The sequence below is a fragment of the Balearica regulorum genome, chromosome 3 (genome assembly GCF_011004875.1).
Source record: "Balearica regulorum gibbericeps isolate bBalReg1 chromosome 3, bBalReg1.pri, whole genome shotgun sequence".
Classification (NCBI taxonomy): domain Eukaryota; kingdom Metazoa; phylum Chordata; class Aves; order Gruiformes; family Gruidae; genus Balearica; species Balearica regulorum.
The window spans coordinates 82,875,119-82,897,252 of NC_046186.1; the positions used below are offsets into that span (position 1 = coordinate 82,875,119).

General features: G+C 43.7%; 1 protein-coding gene across 3 annotated transcripts in view; it reads left to right on the plus strand.

Annotated features, from left to right (window-relative positions):
- The window catches only part of SLC35F3 (solute carrier family 35 member F3), a 181,720-nt gene that overhangs the window by 117,992 nt on the left and 41,594 nt on the right, over positions 1-22,134 (plus strand). For all 3 annotated transcript variants that reach the window (XM_075748706.1, XM_075748708.1, XM_075748707.1), the window contains one exon: positions 14,932-15,256. In XM_075748706.1, coding sequence (XP_075604821.1) covers positions 14,932-15,256 — 325 coding nt within the window. The remainder of the gene's footprint in view (positions 1-14,931; positions 15,257-22,134) is intronic.

Sequence of the window (22,134 nt, forward strand, 5' to 3'; positions counted from 1 at the left end):
ACGCAAACCCAATACACTTCTTTACTTCAGATTCTTTTTCCTTTATCATCAGTGGCAAAATCTAAATTGCCTTGATGGCATCTGATAGGGCCGGGAGGTTGTACAGAGGCAGGTAAGAGTTTCCTTTGCTGTTTGCTTCCTTTTAATGAAACAGACTGGCTTTGTTTGGGAGCTGCTCTTTCCAAATCAATTGACAACATTTCCTTTCAGATTAATATTGACTAATTTTGCCAGCTGATGTTTAGAGCCATATGAAAAAGCCAAGATGTAGTTATAGACAAAAATAAAGTGAAGCAGTGGGCATACCGTGGACTGCTTGCTTCCCTTGCTCCAGCTGCCGTACCTCTGGCAAAGATTTGCTATCCTGAAGTTCTCTGGTAGTCCAAGTCCCTTGCAAAGGCATAGCCAGTGCTGCAAAGGCAAGACAGCAAAAACTTTCCTCTGCTTCGTAGTTATGATTATTTTCTCCCCTATCAACCACCATCAAAGCACTTCAAGGATCTTTGGCAGAACCGCTCGGAATATGTTTCACTCTAGGATAGTTAGCCAAGAGGAGCCTTTCATTGACATGCATTGCTGTAAAGCCTTCCAGCATTCCCTCTATTTTCCCGTTGGTGCAGTAGCTTCTTTGCTTTAAAAAGGAGATAAGGACTTTGTGCGCTTTCAGAAGCGTGACTGCCATTTCGAATTATTTCAGAGATTGAATCATCAGTATGCACTGAGCCTGCTGTACCAGCACTTTTCAAGTCAACTGTATCTACATGCATCACTCAGGCAGGCAGTAACCATGCCGTGTGTTTTCTGTGCCTGGTACCATTGCACACATTTCATATTTTGAGAAATGTAGGCTTGGCACCTGCTTTGTGCTTGTCCATCTTTCTGATGTTGTTTTTCTCACCGCTTTCCCTCCATATTGCTGTGGCCATTTCTCTCAGACCAGCCGACTGGCTGGTTTCACCTTGTTTGTACCGGGAAGCACAGTGTACTTTGAGAACTGACTTTCCTTTCATGGGGAGGTAAATATTTCCATCCCCGCTCTGCATCTTGGGATCTTCTAGAGATAGGTGACATCATGAGGAGCTGCAGGACAATCACCTTGCCAGAGGAAACCCATCCTCCACTTAATTAGCCCCTACTTAGAGCTACTTATTCCCAGGCTTCCTGCACCAAAGAAATGGTATTGCAGCCTCCCCACATAGCACATTTCTTCTGCACTGTTTTGTCGGGAAGAGTGACTAGTGATACTCAAAGTTGCTTATCACGCCAATGATACCTCTCTGCTTTCATTTCTTACATGTAAATATCTAAACTGAGTTGCTGTGGAACCAGATTCTGCCACGTGCTCGGCTGGAGTAACCTTGTCTGCATCACTGGAGTTGCAGGGAATTTGTACAAGTGCAAATGAGAAATTAATTTGGCCTTTAATATATTGCATGCCTGCAGGGAATTCATCACAAGCATATCAACACTGTAGTCACTTTAATAATAGATCTTTTTCACTTCTTTAGCAAGCAGAAACTGAAGATCTCAAGCACAGCAAAAACTTTCATGAGTGGCAGTCTGCTTCCTTAAAATATGCGGTTTTATTATCCTCATTTTGCAGATGGGGCAGCTGAAAAACTGCAGAATGAAGCAAATATATTGTCTAAAAACAAGCAGCACATCTTTTCTCAGAGCAGGCAAGAAAAGACTTACAACAGATATGAATAGATCCCCAAACTTCCCATACGTGTTCTGGCCACAGGACGGCACTGCCACAAATGGATGCGATGGGGGTGTGAGAGGACTTCTTTTACTCAAGTCAATGACTTCAGATTCCTACTAAAACTTCCTTTTTGGGAAATAAGCTGAAATGCTGCATAAATATGTATGTCCAGATAAACACTGTGTAACTATTAGCAGTGTTCTGCTCGTGGCGTCTAGAGGTTTTGGTAGTCAGACAGCGCTTGTTTGTACTTTGCCTGAGCACTACAACGATCCCTGTGAAAATTTCACCCAGGAGTTAGCAAGAATTGTGCCTACTGGTCGTTTTTATGCAAGAACTGTCCATTATAGAACTGCGCAGTGCTCATGCATTCTAGAAAACAGAAGCGGCTGGGGAGCAGGAGGGGCCGGTGGTTCGGTGGCTCAGCCAGGGCTGTGGGTTGGTGTGTGCTTCCCCACTGAAGTGGCCTTCGTGACGAAAGCATGCTGGCTTCTGCGGGGAGGAATTTGCAAAATGTTTGCTTTTGGTCAGGCTGTCTTCTTTCACAGAAGACAGTCTTATATATGAACGTTCATGACTGAGGCAGAGACCATCAAACCCACCTTGAGTTTGCTTCATAGTTGTGGTAGCAGCTTTTGCCTGCTCCTGACCGGAGCTGGGATGGAGTGAATGATCTAGGGGTGAAGGTAATGGCAACAAGTTTGCGTGCAGCTGCTGGAGTGAATGGGGGTGTAAATTTGCTGTGTGTCTGCTTCTCCATGGTACCTGCCAGCATGTGCTCTGCTATTACAGGGTAAAGTTAATGTGACTTACTCCCCTGATGGAAAAGCGGTACCCTCTTCCATGTTTACTGTGGGTACTGACTGTTAAGTGTGCGTAGACGGTAATTACACTCTGGCTTTGCCCCAGGGCAACTTTTGCGCAGTTTTCCTATTCCTTGCAGTATTTTCAGTTAACACAACAACGTATTTGAGCAGATATCCAAGATCTTGTTCCAAAGGTGTAAGGAGTTTCTTGTTGCATAACAACTGGCTCCCTTCCAAAATGGCACCGTGCTTTCTTAGGCTTTAAACAGACTGAAAACGAGCTGCTCTTAGCTGTGCTAGGCTTACTCACTGGGGATTCCCACCAGCTCATCTTTGATCGTGTTCCACTGATTATTTTGTATACCATCTTGCCTGTGCAAACTCATAAGCTATATAGGTTTGGAGGTGACTCGTTACTTCTGCACTTTATATCCCCTCTCCAAATGATCTCCAAATGATACAAGAATAAAACGAGACCATTTTGATGCTACTAAACTAATGCCAGGGCAGGAGCTTTAATGCATCATGAAGCAGAGAGATAAGTTATTAAAGATTTATTCAAGCTTCCTTACTTTAGTGGCTGAAAGGGTCCAATATGTACACACTATGCACAAACAATAGTTTCATTTACAGCGACAGAACTTAAGAATAACAGCAGCCATTGGATCATCTTTTCCGACTTTCTGTAGATCACAGGCCATTACATTTCACCCACTTATCCCTAAATGAAGCAAGATGCATTTTCTAGTCCTCTTGAATCAATTTAGGCATTTGCTCTCAAAAAATAAGCAGATTACTAATCCATCTATCTAATTATAGATTACTCCCATGAGAAGTTGGAACAAGAACTAGTAAAAAATAATTATTAAGTCACCCGAATGTGTCATTCATTGTCTCCTATTTTCATTTTATAATTCTTGTAAAAGAATTAGATCATAGATCATAGACTATTTCAGTTGAAAGGGACCTGCAATGATCATCTAGTCCAACTGCGTGACCACTTCAGGGCTGACCAAAAGTTAAAGTGTGTTATTGAAGTCATTGTCCAAATGCCTCTTAAACACTGACAGGCTTGGGGCACCGACTGCCTCTCTAGGAAGCCTGTTCTAGTGTTTGACCACCCTTTCGGTAAAGAAAGGCTTCCTAACGTCTGGTCTAAACCACCCCGGCGCAGCTTTGGACCATTCCCACGTGTTCTATCACTGGATCCCTGGGAGAAGAGCTCAGCACCTCCCTCTCCCTGTCCCCCCCTCAGGAAGCTGTAGAGAGCAATGAGGTCACCCCTCAGCCTCCTCCAAACTAGACAAGTCCAAGTCCTTAGCTGCTCCTCAGAGGACATGCCTTCAGCCCTTTCACCAGCTTTGTTGCCCTCCTCTGGACACATTCAAGGACCTTCACATCCTTCTTAAATTGTGGGGCCCAGAACCGCACACAATACTCCAGCCATACCAACATTGAATACAGCAGGATAGTCACCTCTTTTGACCGGCTGATTATACTGTGTTTGATGCACCCCAGGATGTGGTTTGCCCTCTTCGCTGCCAGAAATTTCCGGCCATCTTTCCTAATGGCTGACAATTGTAGACAGTAGGATTTGTAGCATAAAAGCAGTTCAGTGTAAGAGCCAGAGTTCAGAAAAGACTAGTAGTTCAACATAAAAGTCCGTAACAGCTCAACATGTATTCCCCAGCAACCTCCCAGTTATACACTTCATATGTAGCATTATTTATGTTGTAGCTTTCCCAGCACATTCACTTATAGACGAAGTGGCTCCCTCCGCTTGGCTGCAGTACCATCGCCAACCTTTAGTCCACAGCCCAGTTAATCTTTGTTAATTATAAACTGTGAGATGCCACTGCAGACCTGGATAGCATCCTGCAGAAGCAGGAATTTGGCCAATAAAAGAGTGGATTTATTTTGTAATCTTCACTGAGTTTTGCTGACAGCCACTGCAGCATAAGATCAAAGGCAACAGGAAACAAAGCGGTTTTAGCAGTGCAGAGATTGCTTGCTTTTAGGCAGAGCTGCCCACCAAATGTGTTGGCACCATGTACTGGAGAAGCCAGGTATCACCTCTGATGTTAACTGCCCAGTTCCAGGAACCTGGATCCACTCTACCTGGACATAATGCAGGGGTACCTAGCCTGGAAATTTTGTGAGTCCTACTCAAGGCATGAATTTCGCTATGGGGTCTAGCACCCTTTGGTTATACAAAAGTTGTATGTTGACTCTTCTTGAGGTAATAGGTATACGTTTTGCTCAGCATCACTATTTCTGGCAAAAACCTCCTGAAATAAAAAAAAAATAATAATCACAGCCCTGTAAGCCTTGTAATTCACTCATGGAGAATACAGAAGTCAGGAAATACGATCTAGATATGCCTGTTCCACAATCACCTCAAATTCCCTAGTGCAAGTCTCAGCAAAGGGTAGTAGTGTATTTATGGCTGAAAAAGGCATGAATCTGTCTTGTGTAGCTGATTGAAACAAGTCAGGAATAGCAAACTGCAAAAGCCTTTCTCACTGAAAAGAGGAAGAGGCAAGTATCAGAGAGAAAATAGAAACTAGAATTTTTACATGTCATGTATATGTATATTTTTGCTCGGCGTTATACTGAGTGCCTTGGTGCCAACATGGGTCTAGCCAAACCTAGCTTTGTTATCAAAGGAGACCCAGCTTTTGCTGAGCTTGCTGGTGAGAGGTGAGGAGGCATCCTCTTCTCTCTTCTGGTAGATACTTGAGCAGCAAATCATGTAGGGACTTCTCTGCATATATGTACGTTACTCCAACCACTGTGAGCACGCTCGAGTCCATGTCAAGTCCACTCTGATATCTGGTTATTGGTTGACAGAGAACAGATGCTCCAACTATCTTGTTCTGAACTTAGGACCTAAAAAAAGCATTATGTCTGAGGTTCAATAGCAGGTTAACCCTTTAGCTTCTAAGAGAAAAATCAATTGGAGTTAGACTTCAGCATGCAAGAAACCAATGGGCTATAGCAAAAGCTTCTGGCTAAAACTGTGTTTACTTGAAAGCCAAGCAGCTCTGAATTTTGGAAAGCTCCATAAGGGAGAAAGAATATCATCTTGTTTTTCATAAAATGCAGCCAACATAGCCTCCACAGTTAGCATGAATTCACTTACCTCTTAGTATTAATACATGCATATATGTGCTGATATAAATGTGCTATTTATATTAGTATAAGCAGTAGAATTTCCTTGGAGATAAAACTATTACTCGAGAAAGACACATGGCACTCAGAATGCCCGGTTAATTAATACAGTAGTTGCCTGCAGAGAGTCCGGTTTTGGTTTTTTCACGAGAACAGACAATCATCTCTCAAACCTTTGTTCAGGGTGAAACTTACACAGACTCTGATTAAAATTTGCCCAGAATACAGTTCTGATCATAGCTTATTTTTGTTCTAAAGGAAATTGTGCTTTCACACAGATGCTGGTCTTCTCAAAGTCAATGGCGAAACTCACAGAGACCTGGCCAGGTAGCTTACTGTAAGCTTCAGTCCAATTTATATTCAAGAAAGGAATCCAGAATAATGAAGGGAAAGAAAAAATATCTTTTTCCTTACTATCAAGAATGTGTATCTCATAATCAGGTTTATTCTTTACATGCTTTTATGGCTGTTACTTTCCAGTACCACAATGCTGATACTGTAATGAGCACCCAGTATCTTCCATTTTCACTCTGGACTCCAGTCATGCATTCTGATTAATAATAAAAAGGATAGTATTTAGGGAAACTCCCCACCCCACAATATAGAATGTCATATTTTAATGAGGCCCATTCAAGTGCAGCACTTTTAATACAGTTGCCTCCAAAGATAAATTAAATGGATTAAAGTCCAAATTGCTGCAGTATGAAGTTGATAATTTTTCAGCTCTCTGTATCAGTAATAGGAATGAGCATATATATTTTGCAGGAAGCCTTGATGGAGTATTTGACAGAAGAAGAAAGAAATATGCATGCTAAGGAGGAGAATTTAATGTATCTTCAACAAATATGTGCAGAATATTGAATTCTAACTTTTAGTAAGCTTAGGTACAGTATTTAGCACAGGATAAAATGGGAGTTAATATATGATAACCATTAGGATTTTGGAGTACCTATTACGAGAAACTTATGCCTATTTTGTGCAAGTTAAGCTATATGGATGATCTGGTGGTATCACAGTGAAACGGGACAGATTTCCACAGGCAAGAGCACAGAGGAATCATCTTGATTGCCTGTGAGCCAATAGACCTATTTCCTACCCTGTTGAAATTAAGGTGAGATGATCAGATAAGTCTGAATATCCTGCATAGATTATCATAACACTTTTTTTTTATAATTAGTTAGTTTATATTATGAATTCCAATAGCAAAACAGGATCTCAACTCAGACTTCATCAGTCTTGCTTTGAGTCTGTGTTCATGCACTTTTCCTCATTTCCAGATACCTACATCCCTTATTCTGTAGTCTCAAGCAAATTCAGACCTTCTGACCTAATAGGTTAATACCCTGGTTTTGTTCTTCAAAATAACCTCTACTGTGGATTTTAAAACTATATCTGATGTATTGATTTATTCTTAATTTAGTCATGCCATTCCATGATCAAATTAAGTAAAATTATTTTCTGTTACTGTAAAAGCAAAGTATTTAAAGAAAGTGCTTTAAACTGTTACAGTTTCCCAAATAGCATCTACAAATCCATATGTGCGATGTCGTTTTCACCAAATATTCCCATTTAAAAACTGATTTAATAAAGGTTTATGGGGTTTTGTCATTTTTCCATTACAATACTTTAATTGGTATTCATTAAAAAATGTAATATTGGTCTGTTAGACCTTCAGCACCGACCATGGTTGGAAAGGTGGGGAGATGTGCACAGACAAACCCAAACTCATTGCAACACCAAGTGTTGCAGTCCCACCCACCAGCCACCCATGGGGACTCACAGCTTCCCCGCAGGAACCCAAGAGAAATGTCCTCAGAAACCGCACGCAGAGCCACCATATGGGACCCGACCAAAGGTCTGTCTGGTCCTGTCTCCAGCTCGGTGGAATTGATTGGGAAGATGTATTTTCTAGCCTGAGATGCATCTCTTGCAGTGTGGGTGTGCTGACAGCTGCAGTTTCCCCGGATGTAAGAAACAACTTTTTTCTCTCTTTTCTGCTTTGTTCCTAGTAATTTTTGGCAGTTATTTTGCTTTTTTGGCTGCTCCTGAATGCCAAGTTGCCCTTTTTGTGGAGCAGCCTGCGCAGGGCTCGGGATCTCTAGTGGCAACGGCCAGACCCTGTCGCTGCCTGTGCAGCGTGTGATTGTTTACTCCCACCCGCACCTCTTTATCGGCACTTTCTCCATCTGCTGATTTATGACCCAGTCATGTAGCCTGTCATCCCTGGCAGCTGGCCCTTACCCCTGCTGACCTGCACGTCATTAGGAAACTTTGTCACCTCACCGCTCGCCCCCTTGTTCACGTTACCTGTGGTTCTGGCGAACAGTGCAGGTCCCACAGCAGACATCTGCAGAGCTTCAGCTGCTTCCCCAAGTGCCGCAATTCCTCCTCACTGGTTTCCTATCCTGTACTGAGCCTTTTATCCGTTCCAGCACCTTCCCTGGCTGCTTGTTTTCTGTAAGGCCCTTTGGAGTGGGATTTTGTCAGAAGCCTCTTAAAACCCTAGAAAGGGAAACTGCATCTCCTTTATCAATGTGCCTGTTGACCCCCATCAAAGGATACTGGTGAGGCTGCGGGATGAATCATCTAGCTTGCCCAGTAGGTAATGCTGAACTGAGTCCTGTGCTTTATGCCGTGCTAGGATGCCCATTCCTCACTATTGCTGACTCTCTCTAGCACTTACCACTCTGTTTCAGAGCTGAGTTGGCAGCTAAGTGGCTGAACCCTTTCCTTCAAAAAGTGGAGGTGGAGTGTGTGCGCCTCTTCAGTAGCTCAGTGCATAGAACTCTGTGTAGTGCAGCTCCTGTGCTTGAAGGAGCAGGGATCCCATCTGCCCAAGAAGGTGCCCTCATCCGCAGGCCCTCCGAGGCCAGGGGAACCCAGGTATCTGCAAAGCTGGCCTGCTCAGAGTAATGTCCTTATGTATTGGGAAAGCATGAAGTCAGGAGGTCATTTGCCCAGAGTAGAAAAAGTGAGGCTCTGGGCCTTGTTCCAAGGACTACTTCAAATACAGAATGGAAATGTTTCTTGGAGATGACTCTTAAAATGAGAGATGGAAACTCTCAAATGTGTCTTTGAGGGTCTGGGTGTAGCACAGGCACAAACCCTCTTAGGAGTCGTGGTGTTTAAGCATGCCAGGGAACAGATTCTTTGGCATCTGAGGAGCTCTCGTGGGATTAGGAGGAGGATACAGCTGGTGCAAGCAGCCTTGGCAAAGCTAAAGCTAATTTGGAGAAGGAGGGAATGTCCCTTGATGCAGAAGTTAGGCTGTGCGTGCTCTCATTACTGTTCTGTGCAGCAGAGATGTAGGCCTTTGGAAAGATTGATACATGGGGATTACTGGCTTCCAAAATGAAATATTAACAGATCCCTAAAACCAGCTATCAGGGTGACCTGTGAAAGGAGAGGTCATCAATGACAATGGCAGGAGAAAGCTGCGCTAGCTACTGGCTGATCTGCCAGGCAACAGATGAGTCCCTAAGACCTCACTCTTTAACCTGATCAACTGTGGAGAAGATGCCTGGGCAACATATCTAAATAAATACCATCATCTCAGATTTAGACAACTACAGTGGCAATTAGAGACGTAAATCACTTTGTGGATTTCGCACTTCTTCTTTTCACAGGATGATGCCTCAGCTGCTGTTTAACAGCTTAGCTCAAAAAACCTGGAGGGCTAAATAGTGCATAGCTAGTGTGGTAGGTAGGAATGGGATAAAAACACCTTGAGGAGTTTGGGAGTCTGCTACTGAGGCAAATAGTATTGTGTGTCCAGAAAACCACCACCAGAAATCATCATCTGTGTTCTTAGGTATGTTTGTAACTGCTAAGTAATTGTGTTGGAACGAATTGTCTCTCACTGATCTCTCCATGTACTGGGTGAGGAGGAATTCACACAGCATTCAAGGTTGTGAAAATATACCTTGTGTAGTGTCCAGCTTCAATCCCCCTGCATGTCACGGGTTTATAGAGCTCTGCCTATGCTGAGGGTCAGGCACTGTCTTACAGGACTTGCCTCAGCTCCTTCTCCCCTATTTATGATAAGCATATGATATTTTTGCAAGCTTTACAAACTTGCTCTGTGCAATACCCAAGCAGCTGCAAAATGTTTGAGAGGCTGGCAAAATGGAAATGCCTTGAGGATGGCTCATTTGTAACTGTCAGAGAGATCTGTAAGGATTCTTCCTTTTGTCTGATTTTTTTCCAGAAGCCTGATTTAAAGAGCTGTTTAAGAATATCCTTACGTTGAAGCACATTCATATCCTGGAGAAGCTGTCGGAGTCATGTGTTATCATTAGGTACACGTTTCAGTCCCTAATACGCAGGACCTTAGTCTGTGAGGGTCACTTTCTCATGCTGAAGGGTTGACAAGGGCACCCGGCACTTGTATAATACTTTGTTCACTCATTTGCTGAACTAGGTGGCAACAGCTGAAGTGGTTCATTGGCGACAGCTAAACATGTCTGTGTGGCAGGGCCCAGCTCTGAGCCTACCAGTACTGTCTGCAGCGGCTTCACTCTCTGTTCCTGACAGCAGCGTTGGGGAGGTGGGACTCATCTCGCCCAGCTTCAGACACCTACACTAGAGACGCCTACTTCTGAGCTTGTCGCCCCAGACTGTTTAGAGCTGGTGGAGAGAAACAAGCACTGGGAGAGGGTGATTCATCTGGCTTGTTTTAATCGTCTACTTTAGGAGGAGATAAATCGTGCTATGGAAATGTCTTTTTTCTGTCTACTAACTATGCAGAAAGTGTAAATGACTGTCTCAGATATACAAGTCTGCACAGCAGATGTCTCAAACTGAGAAGACGAATGCCATCCGTGGTTTTTATCAGTATCACATTTTTAACATACACAGTGAGGTACAGTGTGGTGCTATGGTAAGCCTTGAACTGGCTAGCTGTGCACAGGAGTCTTAAGCCCTAAAGCAGTTTTGAAGTGGTCCGGACAGGCTATTTAAAGGTGTAACCTCTGCTGGGGTGGATTTCCCAGTGCACGCACCTGTCCTCAGTAAGAGAGGGCACATCATCTAAGGCATCTGCCTTACGTGGGGTGTCTAGTGCCTTCCAGTGGCTGTTTTTCTCCATTGCCACAGCCAGGAGAGTGGAGTGAGTAGCTCAGGTTTAGATGTCCCTGCCACAGGAATCTGAAGTCCGCTGAGAGGGGTCTCACCCATAGTGGAGGAAACAGAAGGACAGCTGTTTCCTGGGGGCTGGGGATCCTTGTGGGTAATGGCATTGGCAGTAGCATTGGAGGTGATTTCCTTCTGTTTGCTTCTGAATGCCATGGAGAGAGGTTGGGCTGAAAGGAAGGGAGGAGAAGCACTTCCAGTTGGGATTTATGAAACAGGAAAATGAATGAACAAAAGGGAGAATTAAAAGCCAAAATTAGTAAAGCAAGATAGGCATTTTTCCTCTATCTCAGCATCTTGATTTGTTCTTTTGGGGGGATACAGTAGCATACAGAACAGTCTGCTGCAAGGAGCAATGGAAGAAACCCATTAAAAGTCTGGAGGAGATGTCCAGAAATTAAATTCTTTAATGTCCTGCCTCATCCATTCTGAAAAGCCATTTTGCCATCTTTAAATTAACATGTATTCTGTTGCCATCTGGTCCTTGTGCAGTGTTAGAGAGAGAGTGAGAAGCTTCTCAATCATGTGTGGGTTTGATGTCACCCCATCTGTGCACCTGCAACTTGGGTGACAAAAACTGTCCCCATGGGGACACAGGGACTGGGCAGGGAAAGATACAGCTCTGCGTGTTACACATGCCAGCTTGCAGGCAAGCTCACAATGCAGTAAATGAGAGGATGGGACCACATAGGTGTATATCATCTGTAGCAGCCACCATTTCCAAAGATAATCTGGGTTTTGGGGGGGGGTAGATTACATCCCAGGTATCCTTCGGGACAGTGCCGCATCCACTGGAAAAGGCTGTGCCCGTTTGGCATCTAGCCCTCCAGCAGCACAGGAAACCATGAGGGCACAATGCAGTTTCACTGACACATAGTTAAAAGAAGTCTCAGCTTGTAATTGCTGATCACCAGGTCAGTGATTTTTACCCCAAAATATAGGGCAAACCCATAACAAGGTTTTTAACTCCATCCAGCATGTAAATGCATCCAAAGAATGAGCAGCCCTAGAAATGTGAGCCTCGAGCTGCAAGATCACTTTAGAAGTGATACATGCAGTATTGTCTTTTGCTGAAAGAGAATGTCTTTGTTGGTGTATTAACACAATATTAAATGTACATGGACAAGTGATTTTGCCTGTGAAGTAGAGAAAACATCAGTAAAGTTGCCATGAGATTGAGTTTAAAAGCAGCGATATTCCTGCAAGCCGTCCAAATGAACTGCTGACTCATGCGTATGTGTGCAGTGCAATGGGGAGCAGGGCAGGCGGCTTCAGCCCTTGGTGGGGAGAAGATCCTCACCTGCGTCTGTTGTGGGGTGTCCACCAAACACTGCGTTACGTTATGTTGAGTGTCCAGTGCATCAGATGGTATAGTTGTGATTTCCCCCCTTTTCAGTGATTGCCAAGCGTACTGGGCCAGAGGGCCAGACATGTCATCTTGCTGTCTCAGTGATCAGTACCTATTTTAGAAAAAATAGCTTCAGTGTTGCGATTCAGAGCACCTACTCATCTTGGGGTATCATATACTCTAGTGGCTAAAGGCATGTTCCCTAGTGTTAAATATCTCCAGCAGGAGGGGTTTAAACCCTGGTTTCGTGCTTGCCAGGGGAATAATTGCAGAGAAGACGGGGACGGCAGGTACCGTGCTAGCTATCTTCCAGGAGGAACATTTTTGCCTACCTCTCCAAGTAGTTGTAGAGATGCAACTGTGAGTGGAGAGAGGCTCTTCCCTGCATTGACACAATGGCACAAACTCCTCCTAAGCTCTGGCTTGGCACCCTGGCTGCCTGGATTCGTTCTCTCTGTGCCCAGCTCTCCCTGCGGTCCGTGGGAAGGATGCTGGAGTTCATTAGGGGATGTGAAGTCTTTGGTTTTGCAGGGACAACGCTCAGTAGAAAAGCTTGAGAGGAAAGGAAATATTCAGTAGTCATTGCAGGGCTTGTGTGGTGGACAGCAAAGAGAGCGCTGGCAGCTGCCCGTTACGTGCTGAAGTTAAAAGAAATGAATGTACTGTTGTTCAGTAAACTGAACCCTGACTGGTCTGTGCAGCGAGTGAGGCAAGAAGCACTAGTTACAAACAATGCATTGCAAAGGGAATGTATTGAAATGCTTTTGAATGAGCTAAGGGTTCACAGGCAGCCTTTTTTTAGCTCTAGAGTCTTCTAACATTTAGCAGGTAGCTTGTAACCTTTCCAATAGGTACTTATTGCAAAGCCACGTTAACTTTGGGTAATTGATTGGCCTGCTGGTGCATCTCCTGTTCTGTGGGAAGCTGCCCACACAATCTTCTGTTGAAAACTGAATTAAGTGGAGATATCAGCAACATCCCCATCTCTCTTAAAGCTGCTCAAAAAGACTCGATATTTATACCTTTGCTGCTGTACACTCTTTTTAGATTTCAAGGTATCAAAGGCCATAGTTTTTCCCATTACAAAATACAGCTTTACTAGGCAAACTAATGCTCATGCATTTCTTATCTGTAAAGAAATTATTAAATAGTTCTCTCCATTGGAACAAACCTTTTCTTTAATAATATATTAGCTCGTATAAATACAAATTTAGGTTAACCTGAAATAAGGGTTTTAAGAGATTTTCCATTCCAAGTACTGATTGCAACCAGGATAAGAAAGGATTTTTTGTGTGTGGATCTCTCTTCGTCTGCCTTGGACATATGTAAATGTTTGGCAATAATAGAGTCTCTCATTGTCCTGGCTGTACTGATAGTTCTCTTTTCACCTTTCAATGCATGCAATGACCTCTGGACACTTTTGAAGTTGTAGGTTCCTGGCTTTCCACATGAATTACTGTTACGTCCTCCTTCAAGTGAATGGATCAACTGAACTGAGGTCATTCTTTCAGAGACATCACTGCTGAGTGTTGCGTGCAGGTGACTGATGGTTTTAGTGGATGCTGAGTGGGGTGAATTTGCGAATGGCAGGGGAAAGCCCTAAAGGCTGCTGCGGACACCTGCCAGTGCGTTTTGATCTCCGTAGGAACCGAACCGCCTAACCTCACTTTGCTCATTCATTCACAAGCTGGATACAGTAGCTGCCGCTGGTGGTACCATAGCAGGGCCATAACAATTCATGTTTAAGGATGTAAGTAAAGGGGCAAGGTATTTTAGGAGAGAAATTTCCTTTTCATTAAACCAAGTGCTCTAATACATGAAAGAGACAAGGTTTTGGAAACATAAGCCAGAAGGAGGCTTTGATGGCTGTCATGCAGCTGATTTTAAAACAGACATGCAGTGGATGTCCTTAAAAATTATCACCTGGTTTGTATAGTGTCCGTAACTGGGCTGATGGGTGCTCGGGTGCGTGGCTGAGGAGCCGCCTCTGCTTTGGCACCCTGGACACTGGGGTCAGCAAAAGGCGTGTGTGAAACAGCTTTCCAGCAGCATCCCAGGCTCAGTTATTCCAGGGCAAAGCTCCAGTCCATGTGCTGCGTCACATTGGTGCAGGAGTGGAGCTCAAACGAGTCAGGGTTGCCTAGTCTGAGGTGCTCTTCAGGGCAGCCTGTGGGTTGCTCTAATTTTTGCCATCTGGTTACAGCCTCAGGAGAGCTGTTTTGCTAGGGATCAGTGAAATACTTGGTGATCCCAGTTCAGTATTAATTGTGCTACTTACCTTGCAGTTATCGTGCTTAACTTCAAGATTCAGTACATTGTCACCTCTCTCCTTTTAAGAAACACCGTAATCCATAAGTTGCTCAGTTCCACACTTTCCAAGACAACAATTCCAAGTGTTGTTGTAATCCCCTTTGCTGTTTTATTAAACTCAATGCCATATTTTTCATTCATTTACAGATCCTAACAGCATCTGTTTTAAGAAGTGGTGTGTTTTAAGCCTTTCTATGTACATCAGAGCAACATGCAATTTTCATTTCTATTTTACCCAGTGGCTTCTAAATCTAGAGGTGATTATTATTATTTACATTGTAATTATGCCTCGGTTGAACCAGAGGCTTTGCAATGATCTAAAAACGAAGGACGTTTTGTGTCAAGATCTGGTGGTGGTTTTTTGCTGGTAAAGCTCCACGTGACTTCAGAAGGGCCTAGGATTTGAAAACTAAAAAGTAGCTTGGATTTCCTTAGTAAGCCTTGTGTTTTCTTCTTCCCAGGGGATGAGCGCTCCCGGGAGTCTCCAGCCCCAGCCGAAGCACAGATGCAAGCCGGGGCCGAAGGCGGTGGAAGGGTGAACCGCTGTTGCTGGAAATGCTCCGTGACACAACTCAAGAAGATTTTCTGGGGTGTGGCTGTGGTCCTGGGTGTCTGCTCCTCCTGGTCGGGTTCAACCCAGCTAGCAAAACTGACCTTTAAGAAATTCGATGCACCCTTCACTCTAACGTGGTTTGCAACAAACTGGAACTTTTTATTCTTTCCCTTGTATTATCTTGGACATGTTTTTAAGTCAGCTGAAAAGCAGTCTCCAAAGCAAAGATACAGGTATGGGAGCTTTTGGTTTTTCTCCTGTGGCTCTTGCATGCTGCTCTACCTCTAGTGGACATTTTATTCAGATCAGCCAGTTAAATCAGACTTGCATTTGCTTTCCTCTTCAGGTTTGTTAAAGGATGTTCTGAATTCATTCTGTGTCCTGTGCTAGGTGGTATGTTATTATTCTTAATACAATTTCACTCCAACAGTAAGAAATCCAGGCTTATTTCCGATACATACAAGTCATAATGAAAGTCCACATTTTCTGCAATTGCTTCTCAAGAGTTTTCTGTTCAAACCTCTGTGAACATCATTTTTTTATTAATATCTTCTTCCTCTACCCACAGCTGACTTTTATGGCAATCTCTGAGTAAGCTAAGTAAGCTTTTCTTTTCCAAACTCAGGACTAGTGCAGTGCCTTGAATAGCCAAGTAAAAAGTATTGCAGTATTTTCCTGGCATTATGCCCCTGACATCAAAGGCCAAGCTCTGATCCCAGTTAAACTCAAACTGTTGTGTTTATTTCCGGGAGGAAGCAACAGTCATAACCAAAGGCAGCGCTTTGTCTTCAGCACACCTTGTCTCTACAGCAAGCCAAACCCACAGTGCCTGAAGCGCTCATGGAAAACCCTGAGTGCCCGTCCTCCGTCAGGGATGGAGGATGCTCTGGCTGCTTGAAGGACTGCCTCTTCATCTCATCTCGTTTTGGCCTGAGAGGTGTCTGGGACAGATGGGATGACTCAGCCATCAAGATGTCCCGTGTCAGAGAGCTTCCCAGATACATGGAAGGATGTGAATAACGTTTTCCCCTTCTGTTACGCAGTGGGGCTCACAGCCTTTTAATGAAGTAGCTGAGAAAGTAAACAGTAAGAAGTACACATTTCTCAGCTTCCAGCTGTGCAGCAGTGAGGTGGAAACTCACTAAAGGAAAAAATCTAAGAAACCAGGGTACTCAGGCAATGCTTTACCCCAAATGACTAGAGTTAAATTATAAATGCTGAAATTGTGCTGCTTAGCCATTGTTACAGTTTCTTCATCTTCTAAATCATTTGGGGGCTGCAGATACAGGCATTTCACTGTTCACTGCAGGTCTTAGAGCACTATCCAGAAGTTTTAAAGGCATTTTCATAAGATGCCATGTTTCCCACACTTCAATCTTCAGTTTGTATTTATTGTTTACTCCACAGCAAACATGGTGGCTTCAGAGATGAGAGAAGCATGGAGGTTAGAGGAGGCAACAGTTTAATTTAAAAAAATTTACAAATGCTAGCCCAAGCCAACTACCTTTTCGTTTCTTTGGGTTTTAAGTATTTTTCTTTCCAGATAATGTTTTAAATACTGCTGAATTCTGGGGTGAGCAGTTGTGGTTTGCCAGATCCCTGGGGTTAAAACCGAAGCATTATAGTCTGTGTTGCTGCAGTTAATTGATATGGTTGGTAGTTTTATGTCTTCCATTTAATTAAATGATGGCTGAGTTAAAAAGCAGGTGCAAGCTCTGCAGCCTGTTTGGGATGCAGGGGGACATCATTACAAGTAAGCTTGAAGCAGGCTTAGTAGAATATGTGCGTTTTTGTGTCTGACCAGCAGACTGAATAGGGTTAATTTGTAGAGTTTTTTATTGGTGTCAGGGTAGATGGGCATTTGAAGATATGGCTTTGATCCCTAGCTTTGCTGCAGGTTTGTTTTGTGGCTTTGAGCAAGTCACTACAGACCTCTGATTTCACAGAATCACAGACTGGTAGAGGTTGGAAGGGACCTCTGGAGATCGTCTCGTCCAACCTCCCAGCTAAATCAGGATCACCTAGAGCAGGTTGCACAGGATTGTGTCCAGGCGGGTTTTGAGTATCTCCAGAGAAGGAGACTCCACAACTTCTCTGGGCAGCCTGTTCCAGTGCTCGGTCACCCTCAGAGTAAAGTTTTGCCTCGTATTCAGGTGGAACTTCCTGTGTTCCAGTTTGTGCCTGTTGCCCCTTGTCCTGTCACTGGGCACCATAAAGAAGAGCCTCATCCTCTTGACACCTTCAGATATTTATAAGCATTGATGAGATCCCCTCTCAGTCTTCTCCTCTCCAGACTAAAGTCCCATCTGTCTCAGTCTTTCCTCAGAGATGCTTCAGTCCCCTGATCATCCTCGTAGCCCTCCGCTGGACTCTCTCCAGTAGTTCCCTGTCTTTCTTGAACTGGGGAGCCCAGACCTGGACACAGAACTCCAGATGTGGCCTCACCAGGGCAGAGTAGAGGGGGAGGATAACCTCCCTTGACCTGCTGGCCACGGTCTTCTTAATGCACCCCAGGATACCATTGGCCTTCTTGGCCACGAGGGCACATTGCTGGCTCATGGAGAGCTTGTTGTCCATCAGGACTCCCAGGTCCTTCTCTGCAGCGCTGCTCCCCAGCAGGTAAACCCCTAATCTCTACTGGTGTGGATACCTTCCTTGTACTCTCTGTTCATTTGGATGAGAGTCCTTCAAAGGGAGGACTGTGCCTTCCCTTGTGTTTATACAGTGTCTGCTTCAGCATGTCCACTATCTACACTGAGCTCTTTCAGTGGTCCTGCACTAAGAATTATTGTAAAAAGAATTACTGTAAAAAGAATTACTGTTCATCTGCGCACTCCATTACGACTGAGATGTCACATGCATGTACATCTGAAAACCCAAGCATTGAGTTCCAGCATCCCCTCTTAATTATGTCCCCTTTTTGCTTATTATATTTATGCGTATATATAGAAAGAGATAGATACAAGGAATTTGCAGGTCTGTATGAAGCGTTGCCATCTTCAGGAACGCTTGCACTCCAGGCACAGTTGGACATGTTAAGGAGGCATTGCTTGGGCTTCTGGATAGTTAAGACAATTCTGACCTGGATCTAGCAAGCAACTTGTTTAATCACTTGCTGTTTCTTTTATCCATCACCTTCATTTATATTTTATATATGATCTAAGCTCTCTGGGAGGAATTTGCAATGAGATAAATGAAGAGGTGGGAGTGGGAGAAGGTGGAAATACGACATCTAAGTCACTTTAGCAGTGAGGTAGTAAAGGAAGGGATTCTCAGATCTTGCCTACACAGGTTGCTAAAGTCCACAGGCACCTAATTTTTTTTGGCAGCAAATCTCCCCAAGGACACCTGCACAGCTGCATCCCCCTCCGCAGGGCCAGGCAGCTCAGCCTCCCCTCACCGTGGCACGGGCAGTGCCTTCACACCGCCCCTTCCTCCCTGGGCAGCTTCGTGGGGCCAGAGCCAGCGGGCGTGCTTTGGGGTACCCTGCTGTACAGCAGCAACCGTTAGGGAAAAATATATAAAAGAGGAATCATAAAATGTAGGAACAGTGAATAGATATATACTCTCTCCTATACAGATTATGTGGTTTATTATGGTTTTAAATTCCTATTGTATTATACCAATGTGTGTGTAGATATACACATTATGTTGTATATATATGAATTTGTATGTTTTGTAGTTTCACAGAACGTACTTGTTGTGGACACAAACCAGTTTAAAGCTGCACAGATTTTTTCCCCCATTTTATAGCACATATAATTGTAATAAATTTGGCACCAGAATTTTATAGTAGCACATTAAATTTAAGAGCAGGTTTATTCAGTTTCTTTATAAGGTTTTGAGTATCAAGTCATAACGTAAAGTATTAAGGATTTCTGACTGACCCATATTGCATAGTAAGAAACTTTCTATTTAAGCTGAAGTAGACCAACAGTTGTGTCTTCAGCACAGGGAGAGGGAGTCACTCTTCACGGCAAACCAAAGCTCATGCACTCATATCTAAAAAGCTCTAGGCTCCCTGTGCAGCTCCAACAAAAGCCAGAGTTGTGCCCAAGTGTAGACTGCTCAGGGAGAACTTGTCCCACAATTGCTACCATGGGTGCTACCCACCCTTGGCATAGGACCACGTGTGTGGGGACTGACGCAGAGAGCTCTGGCGGGCCACGGAAGAGCACACCAGGGTCAGTGGCACTCTCTTACATCTTCTGCAAGTGCTTACTAGCTTAAAATAAAATTACAGTAACTAAATTGTCATTCATTTCAACCACTATCCAGTCCAGAAATAACACATGTAATGATTTATGTGCCTAATGGATCATTTAAGACTACTTCATTTTGGCATCATACTTTTTGCTTCCAAACTGCTTTATAAAATGACACATTTAATCTGACGAGCTACCCTCCGTCATACCTACATTATTAATTTATGAGGTAACATAAATTAAAAGCACTAGAGCTTAAAGCTCCCTGGCTATGTGAAAGATTAAATTTAAATCTCTGTAAGATATTGCTTAGTTTTGTGTGTCTCTAGGCCAGACAAAACACACCTTTTATAAAGATTCACTCTGTGTGTGCCAACTGGGGGAATAACAGAGGATGGGTGTTCACATTTTAGCAGGACAATACCTCACAAAGCTGTTTATTTTGATGGTATGGTCTTATCTAATGATTTTTTGAGAAGGGCAGGACTTTCCAGAATGGTTTGTGTGATTATTTATTTGTTTGCTTGTTTATCATTTAGATCTTGATTTTTATTTCATAAAGCATTAGGGCTAAAGAAAACACTGGAAGCTAAAACTAAATCTCTTCCATAACCTTGACTAGACCTGACATGTTGGGTGAATGAAAACATTGTCGCACATACCTGCACTGATCTACAACCACATTTGAATGTGTTTTCAGCATGTCCTTTTTCACTGAATCAGAGTTTTGTCTCTATACTGCCCCCAAATCAGCTGCCACGGATCTTTCAGAATTTGGAGATTTTTCTTTGAAAAGAAAGAAGAAGTTGCAGGTAACACCGAAGTATAGTTATTTCTTTGAAAGAGAAACAGAATCCTGGGGGCAACAATGGTAGAGGACTAATGTAGCATATCTCACTTACTTCGATTACTTACTTCACAAGAGTCACTTTTGATGTATATGCGTATGGGCTCAGAATCGAGACTTAGCTCTTCAGTGGCCAGAAATTATCAGTCCCATAGTTTCACATGATGCCCAGGAGAATGTGGGCCAGTTTCTAAATGTGTTTCATGTGTATTTCTGCGAGCACAGAGGAGATGAGGCTCTAGCCCAGCATCCACAGTAATTCCAGGTCCATTGGTTCGATCCTGACTCATACAAAAGTGCAACTCACTGCACCACGGGCACTGCCCTCCTCTCCTGCAGCAGGCAGAGAACCCAGACATGCAGCGCTGGTAACGCACCGCCTGGCCACGGTGAAACTCTAAGCGGGAAGAAGGTCAGAGCCTGATTGGCGTGACTGGATGCTTTTTTACTGTTGATTTCAGCATTTTGTATTCATGAGTCTTTCTTACCCAGCAGCAGTAAAAAGTTGCAGTGTGGTTGACTTTTGGCATCTTACTGATTTATATTACTACTTAGGTGGGAGCTTCACCACCAGAGCAGACAGCATTAACAGAGTCGTAAATAAGCTACGAAGGCATCAAGACATGATAAATGCAAGTATTTTTAGCAAATGTCACCCAATGGAGCATGTTTTCTTTCAAAAAACTTCTGTTTATAAACTCTATCTGTCTAATTCAGGACATTAGCCTTAAAATAATACCTATTTACTTTGTGTTCCTCAAAATAAAATCACTTTACAATTCAAGTTCCCATTAGCTTGTCGGGGAAAAAAACCCCCAATAACCAAAGAACAAAAAGAACCCTTGAAATTAAAATATATAGCATCTGATTCTTACCTGAGTTAGATACACACAAGCAGTCTGTCAGGGCTTACCTTTGTGCTTGGTATCAAAGCAATTAATTGAAAGGAGACGTGAATATTGCCCAAGAGGTTTATCATACTCGTGGTCATATATATCTCTCCTGCAGATGTCTGAACTGTTGTAGGTGATGGGTTATTGATGGGCCAAGGTGTCACTTCTCGGTCTGTTTTCACTGAATCTGCACTTTTTTCCCAGGGGTTCTAGCTGAAAACAAGGCCAAATTGTACTATTAGCAAGCAGCAATAGTAGTGAAGCTGGAACAATGTGGTGATTCTGGTAGGGGCGGTGCTGGTGGGCGTCTGTCCGATGTCCAACCTGCTGTGCCTACAGCATCAAGCTAGGGCATGGAGCATTCATTTGGGCTCAGCTCAGCTGAAGCCCAAGCCACAGAGCTCAGGGTGAAGCTGCTGTTAACTTCTGTTTCTCAAAGTCTAATAATTACCTCCTCCTGATGAAACCTGTGGTAGCTGCTGACTCTCTCCTTTTGAAAAGAAAAGCGTGTCCCTGTGGGACATGCGCTAGGGGTGCGTTACCCCACGGGAGTTCTGGAGTGGCTCCTCGCTGTTGCCTCAACATCATACAGCTATGCAGCATTGTTAACAGATTATCACGTAAACTGTCATTTCGGCTGCTTCCTTGGGGATACTTGTTTTTTTAGGTGATTGAAGATTAGTGTCATGGTTTCCTGCTCTTTGTGGCTCCTCAAACAAAATTTTCTCAGCTAGCTGTCAAAAATATGCTCTACAGGCTGCCTGTTCTTGAGAAAATGGGTAGTCTCCAGCTCCAGAGTATTTCTGGAGTAGCCCTCCTTTTCACGTAAGTCTTTTCTACACACCGATGACAGTACCAGGGGTTGGATTAGCAAGGAAATTTGCCACAGCTGGTTCCTCAGTGGCACATTGCATATTCCAGCACTTCCAGCTTGGAGCTGAATGCCTGGGTTCCTCCTAAAATGCGCGGGGAGAGCAAGCACCTACAGAGGAGACACAATCACGAGGTGTGTAAGGTAAACAGCAGGAAAGGCTGAGAGGAATGAGAAAGTCAGTTTGCCAAACTTTAGCTGTTAGTGGGAGCCCTCCTCTATCCCTGCGTTAAGTGCCTAACTAGACTTGAGGTGGCACTCCCTCTTGATGGTTTCCATTGGAATGCTTAAAAAA